The sequence below is a fragment of the Squalius cephalus genome (genome assembly GCF_949319135.1).
Source record: "Squalius cephalus genome assembly, chromosome: 17".
Classification (NCBI taxonomy): Eukaryota; Metazoa; Chordata; class Actinopteri; order Cypriniformes; family Leuciscidae; genus Squalius; species Squalius cephalus.
This window is the reverse complement of record NC_137138.1, coordinates 2,303,088-2,326,072: the sequence shown is the minus strand read 5'-3', so window position 1 is coordinate 2,326,072 and position 22,985 is coordinate 2,303,088. Positions and strand designations below refer to the sequence as shown.

The following is a 22,985-nucleotide window of genomic DNA, read 5'->3' as shown; positions in this document are numbered from 1 at the left end:
CGGTCGTGATGCTAATCTGCTTTTGGGAATATAACAGACTTTAATTCAGCAGTGTATTTTGAGTTTGTAAGTAAAAACCTTTGCTTAATCATAACAATTATTATTTTTAAGTCTATATAAAAATGCGTATCTAGCTGAAGAAGAAATGTAAATTTCTTAAATGTGACTGACACAGAAAATAACAGCAAGAACAAATGTCAGAATATTAACAGGAACATTTTAATATTGATTTTACGGACATGTATTATAATTTGTGTTTGACATTTAAAAATTTTCCCGCCATAAAAATGCGTATGTAACTGAGGAAGAAATGTACATTTCTTAATTGTAACTGACAGAGACAACAACAGCAAGAACAAATGTCAAAATATAAACAGTAACATTTTAATTATGATTTTATGGACATGTATTAGAATTTCTGTTTGACAGTTTATAATATATTCCCGCTCTAGTTCGTTTAAAATAAGAATAGACCGTTTAAAAATATTCCCGCTCTAGTTCGGTTTAAATCATAGGTTTAAATCAGTCTTCCGTTAACCTCGCTGTATTGCGGGCCGCCTCGCGCCCCCTACCGGCAGAACTCGCCGTGACCGCGCGAGTAAATACCGTCACGGCTCCCAGGCGTTCAGAAGCACGGAGCTGATCAGGATAAATAAGAGACTAAAGATGGCGACGGTGGAGGATTCATGGGACAAATTCGGCTCCAAAACTTCCCTTTGGAAAACTGAGTCCAGCGGTCCAGTCGCGCACTGAGAACCGCAAACCCCCGCGACACCGAGCTGAGACCCGCTTCCGTTTCTGTGGCTCCATTACGTGGGTTTTATGTAAACATTCTCGATTGCAGTAACCAAATAAAGCGGAATTTGGACTCCGATCATCCGAACCCACACCGAATCCAGCCGAGATGATCCCTGACTGAACACGCACCGAGTCCGCGAGTGTAGTTCGGTTCTGGTGCATGGAGGCCGCTGGAGGGAGTCTGCCAGCCCCGGTGTCGCAGTGATTTGGGTCAGAACACCGGATCGTGATGTATTTTCTGAGCGGCTGGCCGCGGAGGCTCCTCTGCCCGCTCCGGAGCGGCGAACGGCCCTTTCTGGTCGAGCCCAGCGCGCAACGCTTCTTCCTAGCCGTGCTGTCCGAGACCCAGATCAGCATCTGGTTCAGCAGGGTAAGACACACATCTAACTCTTACATAACTCAGTCATTAGATGTTTTGATGCTGGTGATGTGGCTTAGTGGGTAACCTGAAGGTTGTAGGTTTGAATCCCAGAGATGTCAACATTCCCCTAGATCAGGTCTTTAAAGGTAAGCTTGCGTGGCTTAGTGGTTAAAGTGGCTGCTAACCTGAAGATTTTAGGTTTAAACAGATTGTACATCCAACTCATTAAGCTACTGGAATGATGGGTGATGTGGTTTAGTGGTAAAGGATCATGGAAAGGTTCGAACTTCAGATTGGATCCCAGACAGCAACATAGTGTCGGCCCACATCTGGCCCACATCTGGCCCACACTATGTTGCTGTGTGGGATTATTCATAGTAATTGGCTTTAGTAGGTTAACACAATTTAAATTGACTTTATACCAGTGGGTTAATGGTTTAAATGCTGGATGTTGGGTATTTCAGTGACCCAGTTAATCCTACAGTGTTTAGTGGAGTTAACTAGTGGTTGAAGGCTAAGATCTGTCAGCTTTCAGGACCTGGTTAATCTAGTGAAACACTAAGTGTGTGGCCTAAAGATCAGGACTATAACGTCGTTAACCCAGTGGTTGTAGGTTCGAACCCCTAGAGGAATCACGTTTCAGGTCTGTTTACTCAAACTGTACAGGTTCATATCCTAAAGTGTTGATTCATGTGAATCGGAGTCAGTAGTTCTGGGTGCTGTGGTTTAGTGGTAAATGATCTTACGCAAAGGTTATGAGTTCTAGTCTATAATGCATTCGTTCCTGTCAACATTGAACATCTGGTTCCTCAATGTCGAAAATAACCCAATGACGGCCTCAGGATCAGCGTTAAAGGTCTAATGTGGGTGCTGTGGTTTAGTGGTTATATTAGCTTCTGTGCTGCTGATACTTGTAGGTTTGAACCTCATGAGCGTCTGAAAATGAACAGACAAACAGCCGAGGTTTTGAGTTCATGTATTCATAATGAATGATGTGGCTTAGTGGTTACGGTTGAGGACTGATGACCTGAAGGTTTGAACCTGAGAAGGGTTTATTAATTAGTTAATCTGGAGTAGAGTGTCTAGTAGTGTTATGATGTGAGTTGTTTAATCTAGTGCTTAAAGTGCTGGTAATCTAAAGATTGAAAGGTGTGTGCTAGATGTTATCGCATTAAATGCACAATAACCAGGGTCATCAATTTAATTTCAATTTTTCAATTTCAAATGAGCTTTATTAGCGTGACTGTGTATCACAATGTTGCCAAAGCATTACTCTATTATTTATACATAATATAACAAACAAACAAAGCATATATGTATATTAGATCATGTCATATGTAGCATATTAACTAAAATATTAGTTAATCAGTCGTCCTATTGGTTTAACTTTAACCGATCTCATACATTTGAACTAATTGAGTCTTGCTGGTTAGTCGCATTTAAACCTGTTCAAACTTTTTAATAACAGATTAAATCTGTTTTTACAAATAATGCAGATTTGATGAAGGAGTTCGAATAAACACATTGTGAAATGAGTATTTAAATAAAGTCTAGTAAAGGCAAATAATAGATAATGGCAGGATTTGTTTTTCTGAGTGTGTGTGTGTGTGTGTGTGTGTGTTATTGACCGCCGTCAGGAGTGTGACTGTTGTTGATCAATGGTTAAAGTGCAGAAATTCCCCCAGAGTTCACAACTTCTCGTGTGAGTTTTCAGTTTCAGTCTGTTGTGTTGTGTTGTGTTGTGTTGTGTTGTGTTGTGTTGTGTTGTGTTGTGTTGTGTTGAACGTTGAGGTGATGTTTGATGTCAGAGACTCACACCTGTGTGTCGTCCTGAAGACCCCAGACGCTCTGTCTATCCAGAGATAGAGAGAGTGATACACAGAGAGACAGGCAGATAGATAGTATAGTAGAGCGACTGTGTCCTCACTACACACACACACACACACACACACACACACACACACACACACACACACACACACAGAGCTCCACTTTTTGACATCCTGCCCCAATTACACAAACATTAGGGACACTCTCATCCCCTTCTCACAAGCCTCCAGAAAGACTCCATCAGAAATCTAGTATGGACAAACTCCCACTCCTGCTTGGAGAAAGCCCAGCGAGCTCAGCCCTGGCTGCCAGGTGTGTGTGTGTGTGTGTGAGAGAGAGAGAGAGTGTGTGTGTGAGAGAGAGAGTGGCTGCCAGGTGTGTGAGGTCCTGTCACGAGAGAAGAGCCTCCAGCAGGACAGAGATACCAACTATAAGAGATGGGATATCTCTTTTTATAAGAGATCATTTTATTCATATTTTTAATAATATTTTTTATTTATTTATTTTTGTTGTATAGTGTTATGAATGCTTTGGCAATGTAAAGATTTCTTTCACCATGCCGATAAAGCTATTTGAATCTTGACATAGACAGAAAGAGAGGCAGAGAGACAGACAGGCTGAGAGACAGACAGACAGGCATAGAGACGGACATGCAGAGAGACAGACAGACAGACAGAGAGACAGACAGACAGGCAGCGAGACGGACAGACAGGCAGAGAGACGGACAGACAGGCAGAGAGACAGACAGACAAGCAGAGAGACAGACAGACAAGCAGAGAGACGGGCAGAGAGACAGACAGACAGGCAGAGAGACGGGCAGAGAGACAGACAGACAGACAGAGAGACAGACAGACAGGCAGCGAGACGGACAGACAGGCAGAGAGACGGACAGACAGGCAGAGAGACAGACAGACAAGCAGAGAGACAGACAGACAAGCAGAGAGACGGGCAGAGAGACAGACAGACAGGCAGAGAGACGGGCAGAGAGACAGACAGACAGGCAGAGAGACGGACAGACAGGCAGAGAGACAGACAGACAAGCAGAGAGACGGGCAGAGAGACAGACAGACAGGCAGAGAGACAGACAGACAGGCAGAGAGACAGACAGACAGACAGACAGACAGACAGAGAGACAGAGAGACAGACAGACAGACAGAGAGACAGACAGACAGACAGACAGACAGACAGACAGACAGAGAGACAGACAGACAGACAGACAGACAGAGAGAGAGACAGACAGACAGGCAGAGAGACAGACAGACAGGCAGAGAGACAGACAGACATGCAGAGAGACAGACAGACAGACAGGCAGAGAGACAGACAGACATGCAGAGAGACAGAGAGACAGACAGACAGGCAGGCAGAGAGACAGACAGACATGCAGAGAGACAGACAGACAGACAGGCAGAGAGACAGACAGACAGATAGACAGACAGACAGATAGACAGACAGAAAGCATGTGTAATACTCTGTTATTGTTATTTTATACCCAAATAAATAAGAGAGTTGGGCCTCAGAGCAGAAAGCAGCAGGACACTTTGTTTCATGTTATATAGTGGAAATAGTCGTGTCCTTGTATTATTAACTGTGACTGCATCACACAAGCTCTTGTGTCTTTGTGTTGTTTTTATCTTTCTTATATTTACACACAATACTCATTGTTTCCCTCCAGTTCCTGAGTGAGTCAGTGTTACTGCAGTACAGATTGTGCAGACTCTGTTGATGTTACAAATACGCATAGATTGTGACTGATGATAATCCTGGGAAAATACTTCCAGGTGATCCTATATACTTCCCACCGCTCCCTGTGCCCTTCCTGCCATTTAACTCCTCGCCGTTCTGCACGGAGTGTGTAGAGTTTCTCAGACGGTCCCGGGAAACAATGGAATGTGTCTGGAATGTGTGTGTGTGTGTGTGTTTAAAACAAACTCTTCCTCTCCAGCTGTGTGACTCCACCTTCACACACACACACACACACACACACTCGTCGGCAGTAGTGCTGAAGTCATGCATATCAAAGCGACTGGCCTCAACACGTTTGCACACACACACGCTGCCGTCTCGTCTTTAACGCTGAAGTGTTTCCTGATCTGCTTCCTGTCGCCTGAATTAAAAGGATATATCACCCAGAAATCATCATTTACTCACGCGTGACTTTGTCTCTTTCTGCTGTGGAGCATAAAAGAAGACATTTTGAAGAACCTTTGGAGCCAAACAACATCGAACCCCAACTTTTTATTATTTGAACAAATAAATTCTCAAAATATATATATTTTTAATGTACCACAGCACAAAGAAAGAAAGTCATACAGGTTTAAAACAACATGAGCGAATGATTATTTTCAGAAATTCAGTGGAGTCGGCTTTAATTTCTAATGTTCAGTGTTTTTGTAAGAGTGTACACACTCAGTTCAACATGTTTTACCATGTTTTTCCTCATTCCACAGGGTTTCCCTTCGGCTTTTGCTCTGCCTTGTTCATCATTTATGAGTTGCTTTGGATAAAAGCGTTTGCTGAATGAATAAGCGTAAATGTAGATCACTGCAGAAAATGCACACAAACTCTGTGGTTTCCATTTTGACCTGTATATGTTTTAGGGATGGGACGGTTACCGGATTCACTATAAACCACGATAAAATGTACTGACGGTTAGTATTATCGTTTAAAATGTAATTATCATTAAAACCGTGTTTGATTATCGTGATTTTAATAACTCACTGTGAATCCTGTCCAGCCAGCAACAGTCTGGCGCAGGCGCAGCGCACAGTGTTGTTTTCTTTTATTGGAGAAGGAATGGCGGAAGGCAGTGACCGTGGACCAAATCTGAGGTGTGGTCATATTTTGGCTTTTACAAAAGTCCTGAGGGAAACTTAATGGAGGATGGTCACTACAATAGGGGGGAAACACTTCAGATCTGCCGAGTCATCATGTGACCATCACCCACTGTTTATAGCGAACGCAAGGCAAGTTAACTTTGACCTCAATACCAAAACTACGTCTGGGAAATAATTGGGCACAAAATGTTGTTTTGAGTTGAAATATTTGATCTCACTCACTTGAAATAAACGTGAAGCTTCCGCGAAGAAAAGTTCGCAGTGGCTTTGAGCCAAAGATGAAGTTCAAACAAGACTATTAAGAGTGACATTTAAGGGATAATAATGTATATCATTGTACACTTATTTTTTTTCATTTTTTTTTCACATAATTACGGGGACATATTGAATTGAGATTAATGTTTTAAATCTTACCTGTTTATAAATTAATTTTGTACAGCGTACAAAACAATCGTCCAGACAAGATGATCACAACAATATTATCAAACTCTGTAAACAATAAATCAACTCTGATTTCATTTTCAATGCAATCAAAAACGGAGACGCAAGACGGCAAGTTGCATTTGAATGAAACGAGAGAGCGTCCGTTGACGACGGAAATGCCACCGAATATAATCTTGCTTAAAGAAGTGCATAGAGCTGCTTGTTTTATTTGTTGTTTGTTGATTTTTAAATATAAGACTTGTTGAAATGTTTTCAGTGTGAGCATCAGTTCTTTTTGAACACTTTCATCTCGTTTTAACAAAACCGTGATAATAGTGATAATCACGATAATTTTGGCCACTATTATCGTGATATTAAATTTTCATACTGTCCCATCCCTAATATGTTTTATCTATATATGTTTGCATGCAACATTTCTTGGTTTGAAACTCTTTAAACTCTAGTTTTGTCTCTTCCAGCGCTGGTTCCTCATTTAAAGGACTATAAATGAAATGGAGAGAATTAGATGATATTTAATGAGATTGAGATAATTAGATGATATTTAATGAAATTGAGATTAGATGATATTTAATGAAATGGAGAGAATTAGATGATATTTTGTTGCACAGAGACACACAACGCTTTTGTTTTAACTGTCTTCGATTAGACTACACACACCCCTAATATGGTTATGATTTCAGACGTGTTTTATGTTTTCGGGCTCATTTATAAACACACGTGCAATCAGATCTAATCCTAAATTCTATTTCATTTCATCCTACGTTAAAGGTGAGGAACAAATAAGAATTTAAGTCGTATAAATGTTAAAAATTGTACAATAACTGAAGGGCATTCGACCAAACTTTTTGCATACCAGTAATTAAAATAATCCAACATTGATTATGAAATATTCAAATATTATGAAGTCTGCATATGAGCACACATAATTCTTCTGAAATAGGTGGAGTTGATGCACATTGGGCTTGAATTAAACTGTGATTTATAAAGACGGACGCATCTAGGAAGACTTGTTTTATATATAGAGGTTTTATAAATCATTCATATATTCTGCACGCATCTTTATAACTCAGTTAAACTCATTGAGATGTACAGCAGCAGCAGATGTAAAGTCACACTTATACACACACCACCGCTGGTGAAATGCATGCTCAGTGTGTGTGTTGTGTAACGCTGTGCGATCATATTTCATCTGTTCTGTGTGTGAGCCTGTAAGATGAGTATTAGTGAACAACCATCACGAACCATCCTGTACAGATGCTCAGGTTTACGGTGTTCAGAGTCACTTTCACAACACTGGTCCGTTTATATGAGCGGCCAGACGTGTCATCTTCTGTCTCAGCCAATCGTGGGAGTTTGGGTGCGGGGCTAATAGTTTGACTGACCAATGACAGACAGTGTTTGAGAAACATGATTGGAAACAGTCATAATGTTGGGCTACACTTTATTTTAAGGTGTCATTGTTACAGTGTAATTATATATTTAAGTACTGAGTAATATTAAGCAACTACATGTACTTTAGGGTTAGGGTGGGATTTGGTTGAGGGTTAGTTGCATGTAATTATGCATACTTTACTGTTAATACTATGGTAAGTACATGAAACATATGTAACAAGGACACTGTAAAATAAGGCGTTACCTAATGTTGTCTGTACATGTCCAGTTGTGACCTAAACTATGGGGTGATTTGGGGTTAGTGGTAATCTTAACATCAGTACGAGATCTGAGCCTCAGTTCATGTAACGTGATTACTGAACAAAAGCAGCTTATGATTGTTCATCAGTGGTACGTACATGCATGCGCTTCATGGGTTTCGCTCCATTATAGTTCCCTGTGATGTGAATCAGTCAAGGCCTCGATCAGATCATCAGTTGCCTCTGGATAGATAGAATAAATCTTTATTAGTAATTGTTAAAATGAAAAGAAACAACTAAACACATTTAGCAGCTCTTCAGATTTAGCAGGATAACTATAAACCATGTAAACGGTGTATACCAGGGGCAATTGAAAAAGATAGACACACTGTAAATGAAAATAGATAAATATATCCCAAACAAATAAACATACAAAAACATAATATAGAATGCAAAATAAGATACAAAGATAGACACAATGGACATAAACAGTGAGGTAGTGCTAAGTGAATGATAAGGAGATGTTGGAGATGAAGGATACTGTTATATGTATTATAGTTTGGACACACCTGTGAGTTGAGTCTTGTGTAAACATGTCTTGTTGCTGGCTGTCGGCACTAGCCGCATTTCCATTACCCTTCAAATTGTGCGAATTGAAAATGCGCCCAATGGAAACACGTCAATTTCGCAAAAACTCCCATTTAACGCAAAAGAGTTTTTACACTCACTTGAGGGGGGTTTTTCAGGCTATTCGAAAAATAAATATTTCGCAAAACTGCAATGGAAACAGTTTTTGTGCATTTACAGGTCAGCTGACGTAGATGACGCGGTGTGTTTGGACAGAATACGAGACAGAGTTTTGTAAAGTTTATTAAATAAAGAGTTTAGAGTTTATTAAATTCATAAAAGACAAAAGATTTACAGGAATAATGGCAAACCTCTAACCTGGGAAAACCCAGACAACTTCCGGCAAATTCAGATTTGCTCGAGAAGTAGTCTGGCAAAGAGCTCATTCAAGCCCATTTCCATGGCCTAGAAATCGCGGCACCAATCAGAAACGTTGAGGCGGGCTTTACACAATAACGATCGCTCTGATTGGATTTAGGTCTATCCAATTGCGCCCAGAGGCATTTGAGCGACGTCCGTTCAACTTTTAAATGCATTATTATATTCAAATTGCAAACACATGAGGACAGTCTCCATGAAAGACCCACTGGCAGATGAACGTGCTACTACATTTCTCTCCGAAACGGTAGGAAATTAAATTAGATTTAATAGAGGATTTTAACTGTGACACGATGATTGACAGGGCAGTTTACGTGACAGGATGCACGCGACAGATCCGTCCGATAAAGATGACGAAGTAGTATGTCCCAAAGCTTGCCTACTTTTTTGCTACACATTCAAAAGTAAATACATTTTCTTCACAAAAAGAGTACATACTTTTATGGCGTAGTGTAACTTAGGCGAATTGGGACGCAGCATATGGCTTTACATGATGACGATCGCTCTGATTGGTTTTAGGTCTGTCCAACTGCGCCCAGAGGCATTTGAGCGACGTCCGTTGGTGACGCCCCTTTGGAAATGATTTGTCTATGGAGCTTTGCCAGACTATAACTCAGTTGGTCTGGGAATGGTCTGGTTTTAACCAGGCTAGCAAACCTCAAAGAAATGCCACAATCAAGACCTCGCAACAGAAATGAGTGAGAAACACCCAGAAACACCTCATACGTGCCACTCACAAGCATACGGGTCTTTCCTTGCCATTAATGATTGTATAACATACATACGTCTCCTTTCATTAATAATAATGTCTAGTGCAGTGGACATAAACCTAATGTCCGTTGCCATGATTTCAGGAATGACTTATCACGAGAGGAAAAAATCAAGTTTTAGTTGTATAACATCGGTTAATGTAATGTCATTTCGCAATAGTTTTTTGTCGACATTTAGAAAAAATCGCAAAAGTTTTGCGCAAATCTGTGATTGAAACGCGTCAAATGTTGGAGTAATCAATGATTGGCTGTGATTATTTGAAGATTTTAGGGTCTGATAATGTGTGTCTGTTGATTTACTGAGTCAAATACATTTAAAAATAGATCATGTTGTGTTCACTTGTATGTGGCAACCAAACACAGACACGCACAGATGTGAAATATGATGATGATTAGCATGATAGTGTTGCTCTTTTCTTTTTCTTTTTTGCTACAGTGGCAGTTTCTTCACAACAGAGCAACATGAGGACAGTGAAGGACCGATCATAATGCTTCTCTGTGACTGACACACATGAGATTTCACATCCCTTTTTGTTTGTCTTTTTGGTTTCACTTTGTTCAGGAACGATAACTACAGTCAAACCAACATTTATCCAGACACCTTCAACATTTCTCACATTATCACAGTTTATTCGCTATAGTTTAGAAAATGGTGATAAAATATGAACAGAACTCAGTGGATATTTGACTGGTTTTGTCCGTCCTTCTGTTAGACTGTCTCACACATGAATTATGTTGAATATCTGTCAGCTGTTAAATTTAACTACACAATTAGATAATACCAGTTTAGCTCAACCAATCACCAAGCAATGCTTCATTGTGTTCAGTCTGTGTGTAAAAAGAGCATTAGCAATTAAAGAGAAAACACTTCAGCAAAACATGATCAGGTCAAAGTGTCCCAATCATTTTTGCTCCCAAATTTGTATTTATGTCACTGGTAGTCTCTGTATGAAGAATTGTGGGGTATGATATGTCACAAGTTTACTTTATTTTGCTCTCCTCACTTACATAAATGAACTATAGTGTCCTGCACACACTAGTAAAACAAATCAAAAATTATATCTGGTGTCTGAATAATTTTGGTTTGACTGTATAAAGCGTCTACACCAGCGGACGATATCTCTGCAGTTTAGTCGTCTGCCGCTTTAAATGCTCGAGCTCTTTAAAGCCTGGATTCTGATTTGCTGTCAGTGTTTTTATCATTCCACTGGACTGAATGATTATTAATTAAAACTTTCTATTTCTTATTGGCGTGAACAGGCCTTTTTGGTCACTATTAAAACAGTCTGATAATTGCAGTTTGATAATAAAGATTAAATGTGCATGTTTGTCTGCTGGATGCCCTTTTTGTATTTTTTTTTTGCACAAACTGTTGAATATTTCATCTGTGGTGATGATGGATGTTCAATTCATGTTTATTTGTGTAGCGCGTTTTTCACAGTACAGATCGTTTCAAAGCAGCTTTACAGAAAATGCATGTTGCAAATATTACATCAGGTTGAAGATGATGCAGAAATGTATTTTCTCAGCACGATTTAACAAGCATGATTGTATCAGAGGACATGAATCAATTGTTGATTGTATCATAGGACAGGAAGTAACGTGTGCTTTGTGTAAGTGTGTTGAATTCAGATCGAGAGTGAGTTTAGTAAAACCACTCTCGGTCTGTTATGTAACTGTGCAAATGATTTTTGGTGCATTCTCTAATTTGTCAGAGATGTTTTTCTTTCTCCATTTTAGTCAGGCTATATCAAGAGTGCTTGAGTTGCCATAGAAAACCATTTGCACCCACTATTAGAGTCATTTAACTACAGTTTTACAGAGTAACGTGACGTCAGTCTTTGGATAATGTGAGTAATTCAAGTTATAAATGTAAATATGGCTGGTTGCTATAGGTACAGGTGTTTTATCAAAATAAAGCCGGTCCTGGATCCGCTGACGTCTGATGGTAAATACAGCTGTCAATCACAGACACTAGTTGTGAATGTTTCTCTCGTGTGGAATCTGAAGCCTGTCTGACCTTTCGTGACCCCTGAACGAAACGCTCATGAGGAACGACCTTCACACATACACGCCGAAAGTAAATGCAGATTCTGTGACGTTAGTGTTAGTTTTACACACATGAATATGTGTGTGTGTGTGTTGAGGTTTACAGCTCCCTGTTGGCAGAATGAAACCAGCACTTTGCTTCCATTTTTGGGTGTTTTTCTTTGTGGCCGAGCGCTGTTCTCTTCCGCACATCCGTCTCTCATTTCTCCTGATGGGTTTCCCTGCTGCTCCACATTTCACTGGGAGACTGTCATGCGTTTCTGTTGATCTGTAGAATAAAGACATAAACGCACACGGTGAACGACGTTAAACTTTTGTTTTTCCTCTGTTAGATGATTCAGAATCATTTTGGAGCATCTTATTACACAAATATTCTTGGTTATTCTTAACTTTATTTGTAAAGTTTGGCATTATTTCATATGCATGCAGTGAACGTTACACTGAAATGACTTGAATATATATCTCTTAAAGGGTTATTTCACCCAAAAATGAAGTTTCTGTCATTAATTATTCAGCCTCATGTCGTTCTCTAAGACCTTCGTTCATCTTCAGAACACAGATGAAAGATTTGATGAAATCTGAGAGGTTTCTGATCACACATCTGATCGCACATCATTGCAACTTTTAAGGTCCAGAAAGGTAGTAAAGACATCGTTAAAATAGTCCATGTGACTACAGTGGTTCAAATGTAATGAAGCGACATGAATACTTTTTGTGTGCAAAAACCCCCAAAAATGATGACATTATTCAACAATCTCTTCTCTTCTACGTCAGAACACCGGCTCACTATTGGCTGACGCTGGTCATGTGAGCAACACGACACATGCGTGTGATGCTGACGCAGCCAATAGTGCATCTGATCACTTAGTAAAGCAGCAGCACACTGTCCTCAACACTAGTGATGATTGACTTGTACATAAGTCAAGTCAAGTCACCTTTATTTATACAGCGCTTTTTACAACACAGAGTGTTTGAAAGCAGCTTTACAGAGATAACAGGAAAATAATGCAACAAAGTTTGTTTCCAGAAGAAAATAGCATCACAGTCCAGCTTAAGTAAGTTCTGTGATGGTTCATTTTGGTTGTAAAAAAGTTATTTAGTTCATATATATATATATATATATATAATATATATATATATATATATATATATATATATATATATATATATATATATATATATATTATATATATATATATATATATATATATATATATATATATATATATATATATATATATATATATATATATATATATATATATATATATAATATATATATAGCCGCTGTGGAGTAAACGGTGATGTCATCATCCAGCTCAGTTCAGTTCTCGTATAATGGTGTCAATGCAGGCAGATCAATAATATTGTTGAATATTAAATAAATTGTCCTACATAACTAAACCACACTGGCTCAAATGAATCCTCATGTCTAACTCTGTCTCTGTCTGTGTGTCTGTAGCCCAGCGTGTTGATCGTCAGCTATATTGAGTCTGGGAAAGCGGCCGCACAGTTCGGCTTCTATCAGCAGGTGGAATGGAAACCCGACGACTCCATGATCGCCGTGGCGGTGAGTAAAACACGTCTGTCTCTCGTGTGTGTGTGCCCGCTTTATGATGAGATTGGTTTGGTGTCTGTGCAGAACATTGATGATGCGCTCCGTCCCGTCGGTTCGATCTGAGGTTTGGTTTAGTTCCTCCAGGGGAATGAGTTGCTCTTATCTTCACATCAAACCTGTTTCTATGGTTTTCTCGGAGCCGTTTGCTGCAGATCGTCTCCAGAAGGTTATTTCTGGCTCTGTGTGTGTGTGTGTACATGAACACAACACAACCTGAGACCAAAACATACTCTGTCTGTAAACATGTCTGACATGTTCATATCAAGCTGATTAAGTCATACAGGGCTATTCTTGTGATGCATTAGCTGTGTGTGTGTGTGTGTGTGTTCATGAGTTAGGTTGGAGTTTAATTGCATGTCAGAAACACAAAATGCATGATCAGAAAGACCCACACAGGGCCAAAGCAGATCAACAAGGAAATCAGAAACACTTGATACGCTATACAGAAGCCGTGTTGAGCTGAATCGTCTGTGTTGTGTAGCGAGAGCTTAGACATGTTCGCACTGGTAGGTACTCCTGTTTACGGACGCGTTGGGATTGCTTAGTTTGCAAAATAGCAGTGTTTTATGTGGATTTAAAGAATGCAAAATTGGAGTTTTGTGACTTGGACGTGACCCTAAACCAACAAGTTAATTTACAAAATCTGTGGTTTTGCACGTCTCCAGTCTTGTATGTGGAGATTGATTGATTTGATGACGACATCACCATGTTTCTTCAACCACAAATGCAGCCTATATCTTCTCTTCATACAGTTCCTCCAGCGTCGAGTTGAAAACTCGTTAATCTCGCCACAAACAACCCTAGCGAGCCGCCCACAGTGGAGGTATTTTAAGGCATCATGGATGAAGGCTGATCCAAAAGTTGGGCGGCGTAATTATTCCAGTCGCACATCATGTCCTTCACAGAGGAGACGATTGTTTAAATGTTAATGTGAGTTTTTGTGCAGTCGAGCGTCCGTCACTTGTGGAGGGATGGCGTACAGTGAACAAAACAAACTGTCGATTCTCTTTTGTTAAGATGCATAATTGCTGTCATTCTGCTCTATTAATGCAGACAGACAGACGGAGATGAGGAGAGACAGCTCGACGGTCATCTCTTTAAATGCCACACAAAAGACTGAACGCGCACTCGCGTCTGTCAGTCACATTCACTGCTGTTCCCTCTGTTGATTATACTATACAGTTAGATATTCCTTCCATTGATCATCACATCATCCTCTGAAGTCTACAAGCCTGGGTTTAGTTCACTTCAGAATTATCCTTAAAATATCCTGATAATTTACTCACCCATCATCCATTACGTCATCCAAGATGTTCATGTCTGGTTTTTGGGGAAAACATTCCAGGATTTTTCTCCATATAGTGGAAAATTTCCTCAATATAGAAAATGTCATATATATATAATATTGCTGTCCAAATTGCAGTTTCAATGCCGCATCAAAGTCTCGACACGATCCCAGCCGAGGAATAAGAGGGTCTTATCTAGACAAACCATCCTCCATTTTCTTAAAAAAAAATAAAAATATATATAAAATTTTTAATCACAAATGCTCATCTTGCACATCCACGCATTACGTAATCACGTTGGAAAGGTCAGATGGTAACCGGACGTAGGTGAAAAATGTAGAGTAGGGCGAAAAAGTCTCATTTTCTCCTCCAACTTCAAAATTGTCCAACATCGTTGTTTTACCTTTTATTTATGTGTGTTTTTGTAAAGGGCGTTTGACTTAGTCTTTGCACATTCGCTTTGTAAACACTGGGTCTGTTCTTCCGCCTACGTCATGCTTGACCTTTCAACGTGATTATGTAATTTGTGTCGCATCACAGCGAGTGCAAGACCAGCATTAGTGGTTAAAAAGTATATAAATTGTTTATTTTTTTTAATAAAATCGACCCTTCGACCCGTTGGACCCCATTGAAGTCACTATATGGAGAAAATCCTGGAACATTTTCCTCAAAAACCTTCATTTCTTTTCGACTGAAGAAAGAAAGACATGAACATCTTGGATGATAAATTATCAGGAAATTTTAATTCTGAAGTGAACTAATCCTTTAGAGGCATTTATTAAATTATGTCTGGTCTGTTTTTAAATCGACACACTCATGTAAAATAGATGTTTTTAGACATTGTTTGGCTGTTTTTTCAGCATCTTGCGCCATGAGTTTAAAGAAGCCGTGTCTTTAGTTTGTGTCCTGAGTAGAGCTGCATTATTAATCGTTAAAAGATCGAGTTCTTGATTCAAACACCAAAAGATCTCATTCGTAAATGACGACGATTCTACTGTGTGCGTTTGTGCTGCTGCCGAGCCAGAGAAAGCATTTATCATATTTAAATATTATAATTAAATTTTATATAAAAAAATAATATTATTATCATATATCGATATTAAACAGCTTCACAAACAGGCTTTTCAACCACACAGTATCGTTATTTGTGTGATATAAAAATATATTCTAATGATCACAGAAGCATTGGGATAAAAGTTTATAGTTCAGACATAAACCAAAATAGACCAAAATAGACAATCAGCTTTTGAAAGTAACTTGATGCTTCAAATAAAGATTGTCATAGTTACACCAGTAGGAGACTGTTACAGACTAGGGATGCAATGGTACACGGTAAAATCCCGGACCGTTCGGTCAGCCCTGCACGGGACAATCTACCCTTGTGTCCCGCGGGACTTCGGTTTTGCCATTGAGTTCGCTCTGATCCTTTTAGTTTTTGCTTTAGGCGCCGTTCACATATCGCACCTAAAAACGCGTAGAAAACGCTAGGCGCGCCGCGTTCTCCTTTTTCTAAAGCGCTAGGGCGGTTGCGCTCCGGAGGCGTCTGTCGTTGCTAGAGCAACCATCAGCTGCGCTCTGGTTGGTTCTTGTCACGTGACCTACGGTGCGCTTGCGGCATTCTGAAATGTTGAGAATTTTCTGCTGGGGACATCGTTAGTGCCAACCGGTCTCGCCTTGCACCAGACAGTGTTGATAGACTCATCTTTTTGCACAAGAATCTCTCAATAGTGGATGAGTAAATAGCACTTTGTATCCTGAATGCAGTATTTTTTTATTATATTATTTTGCTCTGCTTTTTTTTATTCAAAGCACAAGCTAATTTATGTTTGTTAAAGGTAAAAGCGCACTTTTTCTTTCACATTGATCACTTCATATACCAGTTATCAAGGTTTGGAATTGGGATCCACTTGAATATTTTGAAGTGTGTTTGTTTACATTTTGTATTTCATATAAGTGATAGTTGAAGAGGTTGTATTACTTAGTGTTGTTCAGTACAGACTAGAGTGTTAATTTATTCCATACATTGATGTTCTTCCTACTGTGACATTCTGTTTATGCTCATAAGAAAAATAAAACATATTTTTGGGATGAAATAGCAGTCTCTTTCTGCACAAAACATGTACCGAAACCGAACCGAGACCGTGGCCCAAAAACCGAGGTACGGACCGTACCGTGGGCTATCTGTACCGTTGCACCCCTATTACAGACTGTATTTGTCATTGAATCATTCGTTCAAGAGATTCGTTCAAAAACGGTAAAACAAGTGAAGTATTTATGAGTGAGTCATTGAATCATTCACTCAAACCGATTTTTAAAAATAATCATTCCAATTAATTAAACATTTTTTAATTGACTGCAGCAATTAACATTTTGTCAGAACCTCTTGGGAAAACAAACATATTTTGTTTAGTTGTCTAATCAGAATTGTTGTTGTTGTTGCTCTTGTTGTTCTTGTTCTTGTTGCTCGTTGTTGTTATTGTTGCTTGTTGTTGTTGCTTGTTGTTGTTGTTGTGTGTCCTCCTCAGATGGGTCTGGTTCTGTCGGATCGCATCAGAAGCGTCACGTGTGTGTGTGCGTGTGTGTGTGTGTTCAGACACCAGAGCTGTGTGTTTCCACTGCCTGACGTCACAGCGGTGCAGAATTACAGCTCAACCTCAGGCTTCATTTCACCGTTCTTCCGTGTCTGAATAAACATGGACTGTTTAGTCTTGATAGCGATGGTTCTGGGTCATCAGCATCACCTGACGCAGGAAACGGCAGATAATGGCCGGTTATTTTCCTCATGCAGTTTTAGCTGATAGTGTTTGACTCTCCGTCCTGCAGGTTCGTTTACACGAGTCACAGATTATGACATTGACACATGGATAAGGTGGTTTATCTCAGGTCACATCGAAATGCCACACATCCCTTCACAATACAGCTTCATCAGACCAGACATTTTAATATTCATATTGCATTAATATGATATCAGGTGAACTGCTGATAAATACAGTTTAAAAGACATTTTTAATCTTTTAAACCTGTGATTGTGTTCCATGTGTTTGCTGTTTATGGGCTTAACACTGATTTTGTTATTCAGCGGAGTAAATGCTGTAGAATATTCCAGATGAATCCAAAGAGAAGTGCTGCATTTCTGTCAGGACAGCGTCTCTCTTTACTGAGAGCCCAGAGGATCATGGGATATCTGGGTTTACCGATTGATTCAGAGAATCTGTTTTTCCATTGTAGTCTTTCCATCTTGTCAAGAACATGTTCCAGATCACATTACACCCGATATCAAAAGATAAAAGAAATAAATTGTTTAAAGAAATGCTCATTTCCAGTTTTTATTACATTTAATCACATTTTCATAAAGAATCCTCGTCACTGCACCCAAATTATATCAAATCATATGATAAAGAATATAGAATATAAATCAATGTAATCATTTCCATTACATTACAGTAAAGAATTTATTATTATTATGATAATAAATTAGTAGTAATAATAATAATAATAATAATAAATTAATAATAATTATAATTAATATTATTTTATTTTCGCATGTTTATTTGTCATATATATATATATACACACACACAGTTTATATAATCAATTTTTTCATTTAAAATAGAGATCACGATTTTCCCACAACTCCCACAAAATAGATAACTAAACAAAATAACATTTACACAAGATTCTGACGAAATGTTAATTTTGCTGTTTGTTGAAAAAAATATTGAATTCATGTGAAATGATTTTGTTTTAAATCGGTTGAATGAATGATTTCAAGTTATATTAAACTGTCTGAAAACAAAACCGGGTTCACAAACTGTCTAAATATGTTCACCATGGGTCATTTCTGTATATAATAAAGAGTATAAACTATATATAATTGCATCCTAGTAAGATATGTCAAACATTTAAACCACTTTAAAGTTTTGTTGTTGTTTTTTCTCTACATTTGTATAATTAGATATATGAGTAAGTTGAAACGCAATACCTGCATTTAAAAGTGTAATTCAGCATTTTCTGAATGACATTCTCCATCTGAATCAGTGTGAAGTTGCAGATTAAATGTTTACAAATGTTTTCTTTAAACTCCTAGATCTGATCTGCTGCTTCACACACACACACACACACTGCGTAACCCTCCAGACGATACACTTTTGTGCTGTAATCTCTCAGTGGCGTCTCTCAGAACACCCAGTGCAGACTTTTAAAGTGCAGAGATAACAGCGGGTCGGTTTTGGATGTTTAGTCTGGAGAACAGATCTCTGAAACACCAGACGCCTCCATACAGCCTGTGAGCTTTCCACGCGCTCATCACAGCGGCTAATCGATGGAGCATCATGGGTAATATTGGCAGGCGCTTATTGGCATCGCTGTTCCCGAAGCGTTCCCAGGAGTTCAGTGATTGGCTGGAGCGTCGGCCCCTGATACAGACCTGTGTGGGCTGAAAGTGATAAAACCTTCATGAATATTTCCCACAATCCTGCAGAGATGAAGCTGGAAATAATCGCTCGCTGTTCATCTTGTCTAGTTCTAGTACATGTGCATCTGTGCTGATTTTGGGCTCCTTTAGAGTTCAGCAACTTCCGAGCAGAATTGAATCTGATGAGATTGGTTTGGTGTCTGTGCAGAACATTGATGATGCGCTCCGTCCCGTCGGTTCGATCTGAGGTTCGGTTTAGTTCCTTCAGGGGAATGAGTTGCTCTTATCTTCACATCAAACCTGTTTCTATGGTTTTCTCTGAGCCGTTTGCTGCAGATCGTCTCCAGAAGGTTATTTCTGGCTCTGTGTGTGTGTGTGTGTGTGTACATGAACTGGGGCTGCACAATATATCGAAAAATTATGGTTATCGCGATAATAGCATATGCGATATCCGTATCGCAGAGAGGTGCGATAAATTGCATTTATTTTATGTGCGAAGCATTTGTGTCATGCATGCATAGGTTGTTTATCCAAATTCGACCAATCAAATGGGGCCTTACTATCTTTATACCCGCCTCCCCAGTAGGTGCTGCTATGCTATTGGCTAGATCGGGCCCACAGGAGAACCTAGTGGCTCAGAGCAGAGAGTGGGAAATAAAAAATAATGGCGGGAGTAGAGACAAGCGAGGAAAATGACAACAGCGACGAACCTGTGCCTAAAGAGAACTGTACGTCTGAAATATGGCAATGTTCTGGCTTCAGTAGAGAAGACGTGTCATTAATGCAGGTACTGTGTAAGGGGCCGTTCACATGTCGCGTCTAAAAATGCATGGAAAGCCACGCCGCGCCGCTATCTCCTTCTTTCCACAAGCGCTTGCGTCTGTTGTTGCTATGCAACCATGACCTGTGTGAGCTTGTGGAATTCTGTAAAGTTGAGATGTTCTCGTCTCGGCCTGGAAAAATGTGCTTCCATTTTGAGCACGCTTGCCACGTGCCTGCATTTGAAATAACGAATTTGCACGCGCAAAAAACGCGATATGTGAACAATAACGCCCGTTTCACACATACTCCGTGTGCGGTGCGTGTGCGGTGCGTATGCGGTGCAGGAGCAGCACGCGCTAAAGTGCTTTCACATAAGCTGCGTTTGCAGTCTGATCCGGCTGTACCACAAACAAATTGTAAGCCTATTTCAAATACAGAAGTTATCAGCAAATTTTATTTAAAAAAAATAAAATGTCAGCATTGCGATTCTCTTTGTACACATATACTCTTTAAAGGGACACCAGGCAACTCTTGAGTGTTTTTTCTCTACGAAGCTCCCCCTAGTGTCTGGTAGTAAATGCTTTCATACACTCTGTCGTAAAAACGAACTGTTGTCACCCCACCCCCCTCGCCACGAGCAACCCAGCTGATCAGCTGTCAACCCAGCTGAGCAGAGGAACCGGCTATTTCAAAACCAGTTATGTCTACCGAGGCAAGTAAAGCAATACTTTCTTTCCAACTGATGGCGATTTTTTTTATTTTATTGTTTTGTCATGCATACTAGTATTTTTACCGGGAACGAACGATATGAACGAGGCGAACTGCTTTCGTGTTTGTTTGTTTTTGGGAGAATGGGCATGAGCATAAAATATATATATATCGGAGGCTAATATTTGTCTAAAGTTATATTAGCAAGGTTCTTCCACTAGAATGATGGTTTACCTTTGCCTGTCTAAGAAAACATCAGAACGTTTTTTCTAGCTCGATCATGATATGTGCAACATGTTTATTGCCTATTATCAGACGCGTTGACTTAGTGACATAAAATAAAAGTGTAAGTTACACAAATAAAACCGACAGAGGAACGGCCACACAACTACAGAAATCAAACGTGTTTGCTATGACAATGCCTAACATCAAAGTTATAGTATCTAGCGTTCTAGTAAGCCCCTAACAGACAGCGATCATAATAAAAACCTTTACAGACAATAGCAAACATCCTGAGGTCGCAATTACTTGAAATTTAAATATTAAACACAGTTTATTCCAAAGATACTTACAAGTGCAACAGCAATAAGGCCAGGTCAGCATCCGTTTTGCAGGCTTCTGTTTCTCTCAGTTCTCACCATTCTGAAAAAGCCGGTCCGATATATTTACTCGAGTCTGACTTCTTGCTCGGTCAGTCTCCCGTTTCCTCTTTCGTTGGTCCTCCGACAAAGATTTCCTAGCTTTCTGCTTCTTTTTTACAGGCTCAGCCATAACTCAATCTATCGTTGCCCTTTGCTTATAGCTAGCCCGCCGGTGCTTGAATAGGGGCGTGTACGTGTGCAGTGCCGTCAAGCAATTCGTTACATCGCGAGACCTGATATCACGCGATACTTCCTGACACCGACCCGCGTCCCAAAGTGACGGGGGGGGGGTGCGAAACCACCACCATTCAACCCGAAATAAGTAATATAACCATTCCACTGACTCCGAAGCTGTTCAGTTAAGGTTAAAAAGTTACCTAGAGCCCCTTTAATAGACGTATTCACGTTTAAACACAATTTAAACAAACTATTATTCAATGCATTACTTATATATTAAGTTGCTCAAGCAAGTGGTAAAATATTTAACCATGCACTTATATTAAAATCGCATACATTTTAAATTAAAACTTAAAATTGACAAAAACAGCAGACTCATACCCTTTCTTTTGCATAATTTAAATCTTTATACAATAAATCTTGCATGTCACAAAGAACTTGTTTTCCCACCTCCACGAATGAGACGAGTGTTGTTCATTATGTCCCTTGATGAGGTAAATTGTATTTATCCTTGATTTACCAACGCTTGAAGTAAAAAGATGACTGTGAAAAATAGTAGGCTAGTATTTAATTAAATGCATTTATGGTGAGATTACTACATTTTATTTAATTAAATGCATTTATGATGAAATTACTACATTTTCATGTCAATCTGGTCAATCTGTATTCATTTTGACCACGAACCATGTGCTGTCACTTTAATTCAGCGCATGCAGCACAGCAAAAATAGACTCGGTGCGGAAACGATCGCTGCACTGCTGTATACACACCGCTCCTGGAACGGATCGACGGACTGCAACCGCGTGCAGTGTGAAAGCTCTGACCTGTTAACATGGGTACGGAAAAAAATACGCACCGCATACGCACTGCAAACGGAGTATGTGTGAAACGGGCGTAAGTTGTGCCGAAAAGTTTTGGCCACGTCGAGAGGAAACTAATCTCCACAGTCATCTGGAATGCAACCTCAGGGAGCGATATGAAGACTTCAGGAAGTGTAAGCCCAAATCTACCAAAAACTGCTAATGCCAAGTAACAATAACAGAGTCTCACAGACAACCGTTAATCAAAGTGTTGCATGTGTCACGTTAACTCCTTATGAAAAAACTGAGATATTCTTCTGAAGATCAGAAGAATATCTATTAGCCTACCTGTTTATTTTAGTATGATCATTACATATATAAATGATTAAAAAAAAAAAGTAATAAAAATAGCATTTCTCTAGGGAAATGTTATATCGCAAGAAATATTATCGCAATACTCAACAATATCGCATATCTTCTCAGTATCGTGCAGCCCTAACATGAACACAACACAACCTGAGACCCAAACATACTCGACACATGCATGTGATTCTGAAACGTGTCTGACATGTTCGTATCAAGCTGATTAATACAGGGCTGCTCTTGTGATGCATTAGCTGAGTGTTCGTGTCTGAGTGTGTGTGTGATCATGAACGAGTGTGTTTGATTGCATGTAGGCCTGCACAATTATGACAAGTCATAATTATCGATTATTCGCGATTATTAATTACAATTTACACAGTTGAGACTTTGTTTCATATCAAAAGTAAGCTGGTCTGTCCTGTCCGTTGGTGCGTTGTTGGCGCGTTGTCGGTGCGTTGTCAGTGTTGTCTCTGCTCCGCGATGTGTTTCACTGC

General features: G+C 39.5%; 1 protein-coding gene across 2 annotated transcripts in view; it reads left to right on the top strand.

Annotated features, from left to right (window-relative positions):
• The first annotated feature begins 368 nt into the window (after positions 1 to 368).
• Positions 369 to 22,985, top strand: part of ric1 (RIC1 homolog, RAB6A GEF complex partner 1) — a 62,663-nt gene continuing 40,046 nt past the window's right edge. For both annotated transcript variants that reach the window (XM_079846894.1, XM_079846893.1), the window contains exons 1-2: positions 369 to 1,168; positions 13,185 to 13,292. In XM_079846894.1, coding sequence (XP_079703020.1) covers positions 1,028 to 1,168; positions 13,185 to 13,292 — 249 coding nt within the window. In that variant the 5' untranslated portion in view covers positions 369 to 1,027. The remainder of the gene's footprint in view (positions 1,169 to 13,184; positions 13,293 to 22,985) is intronic.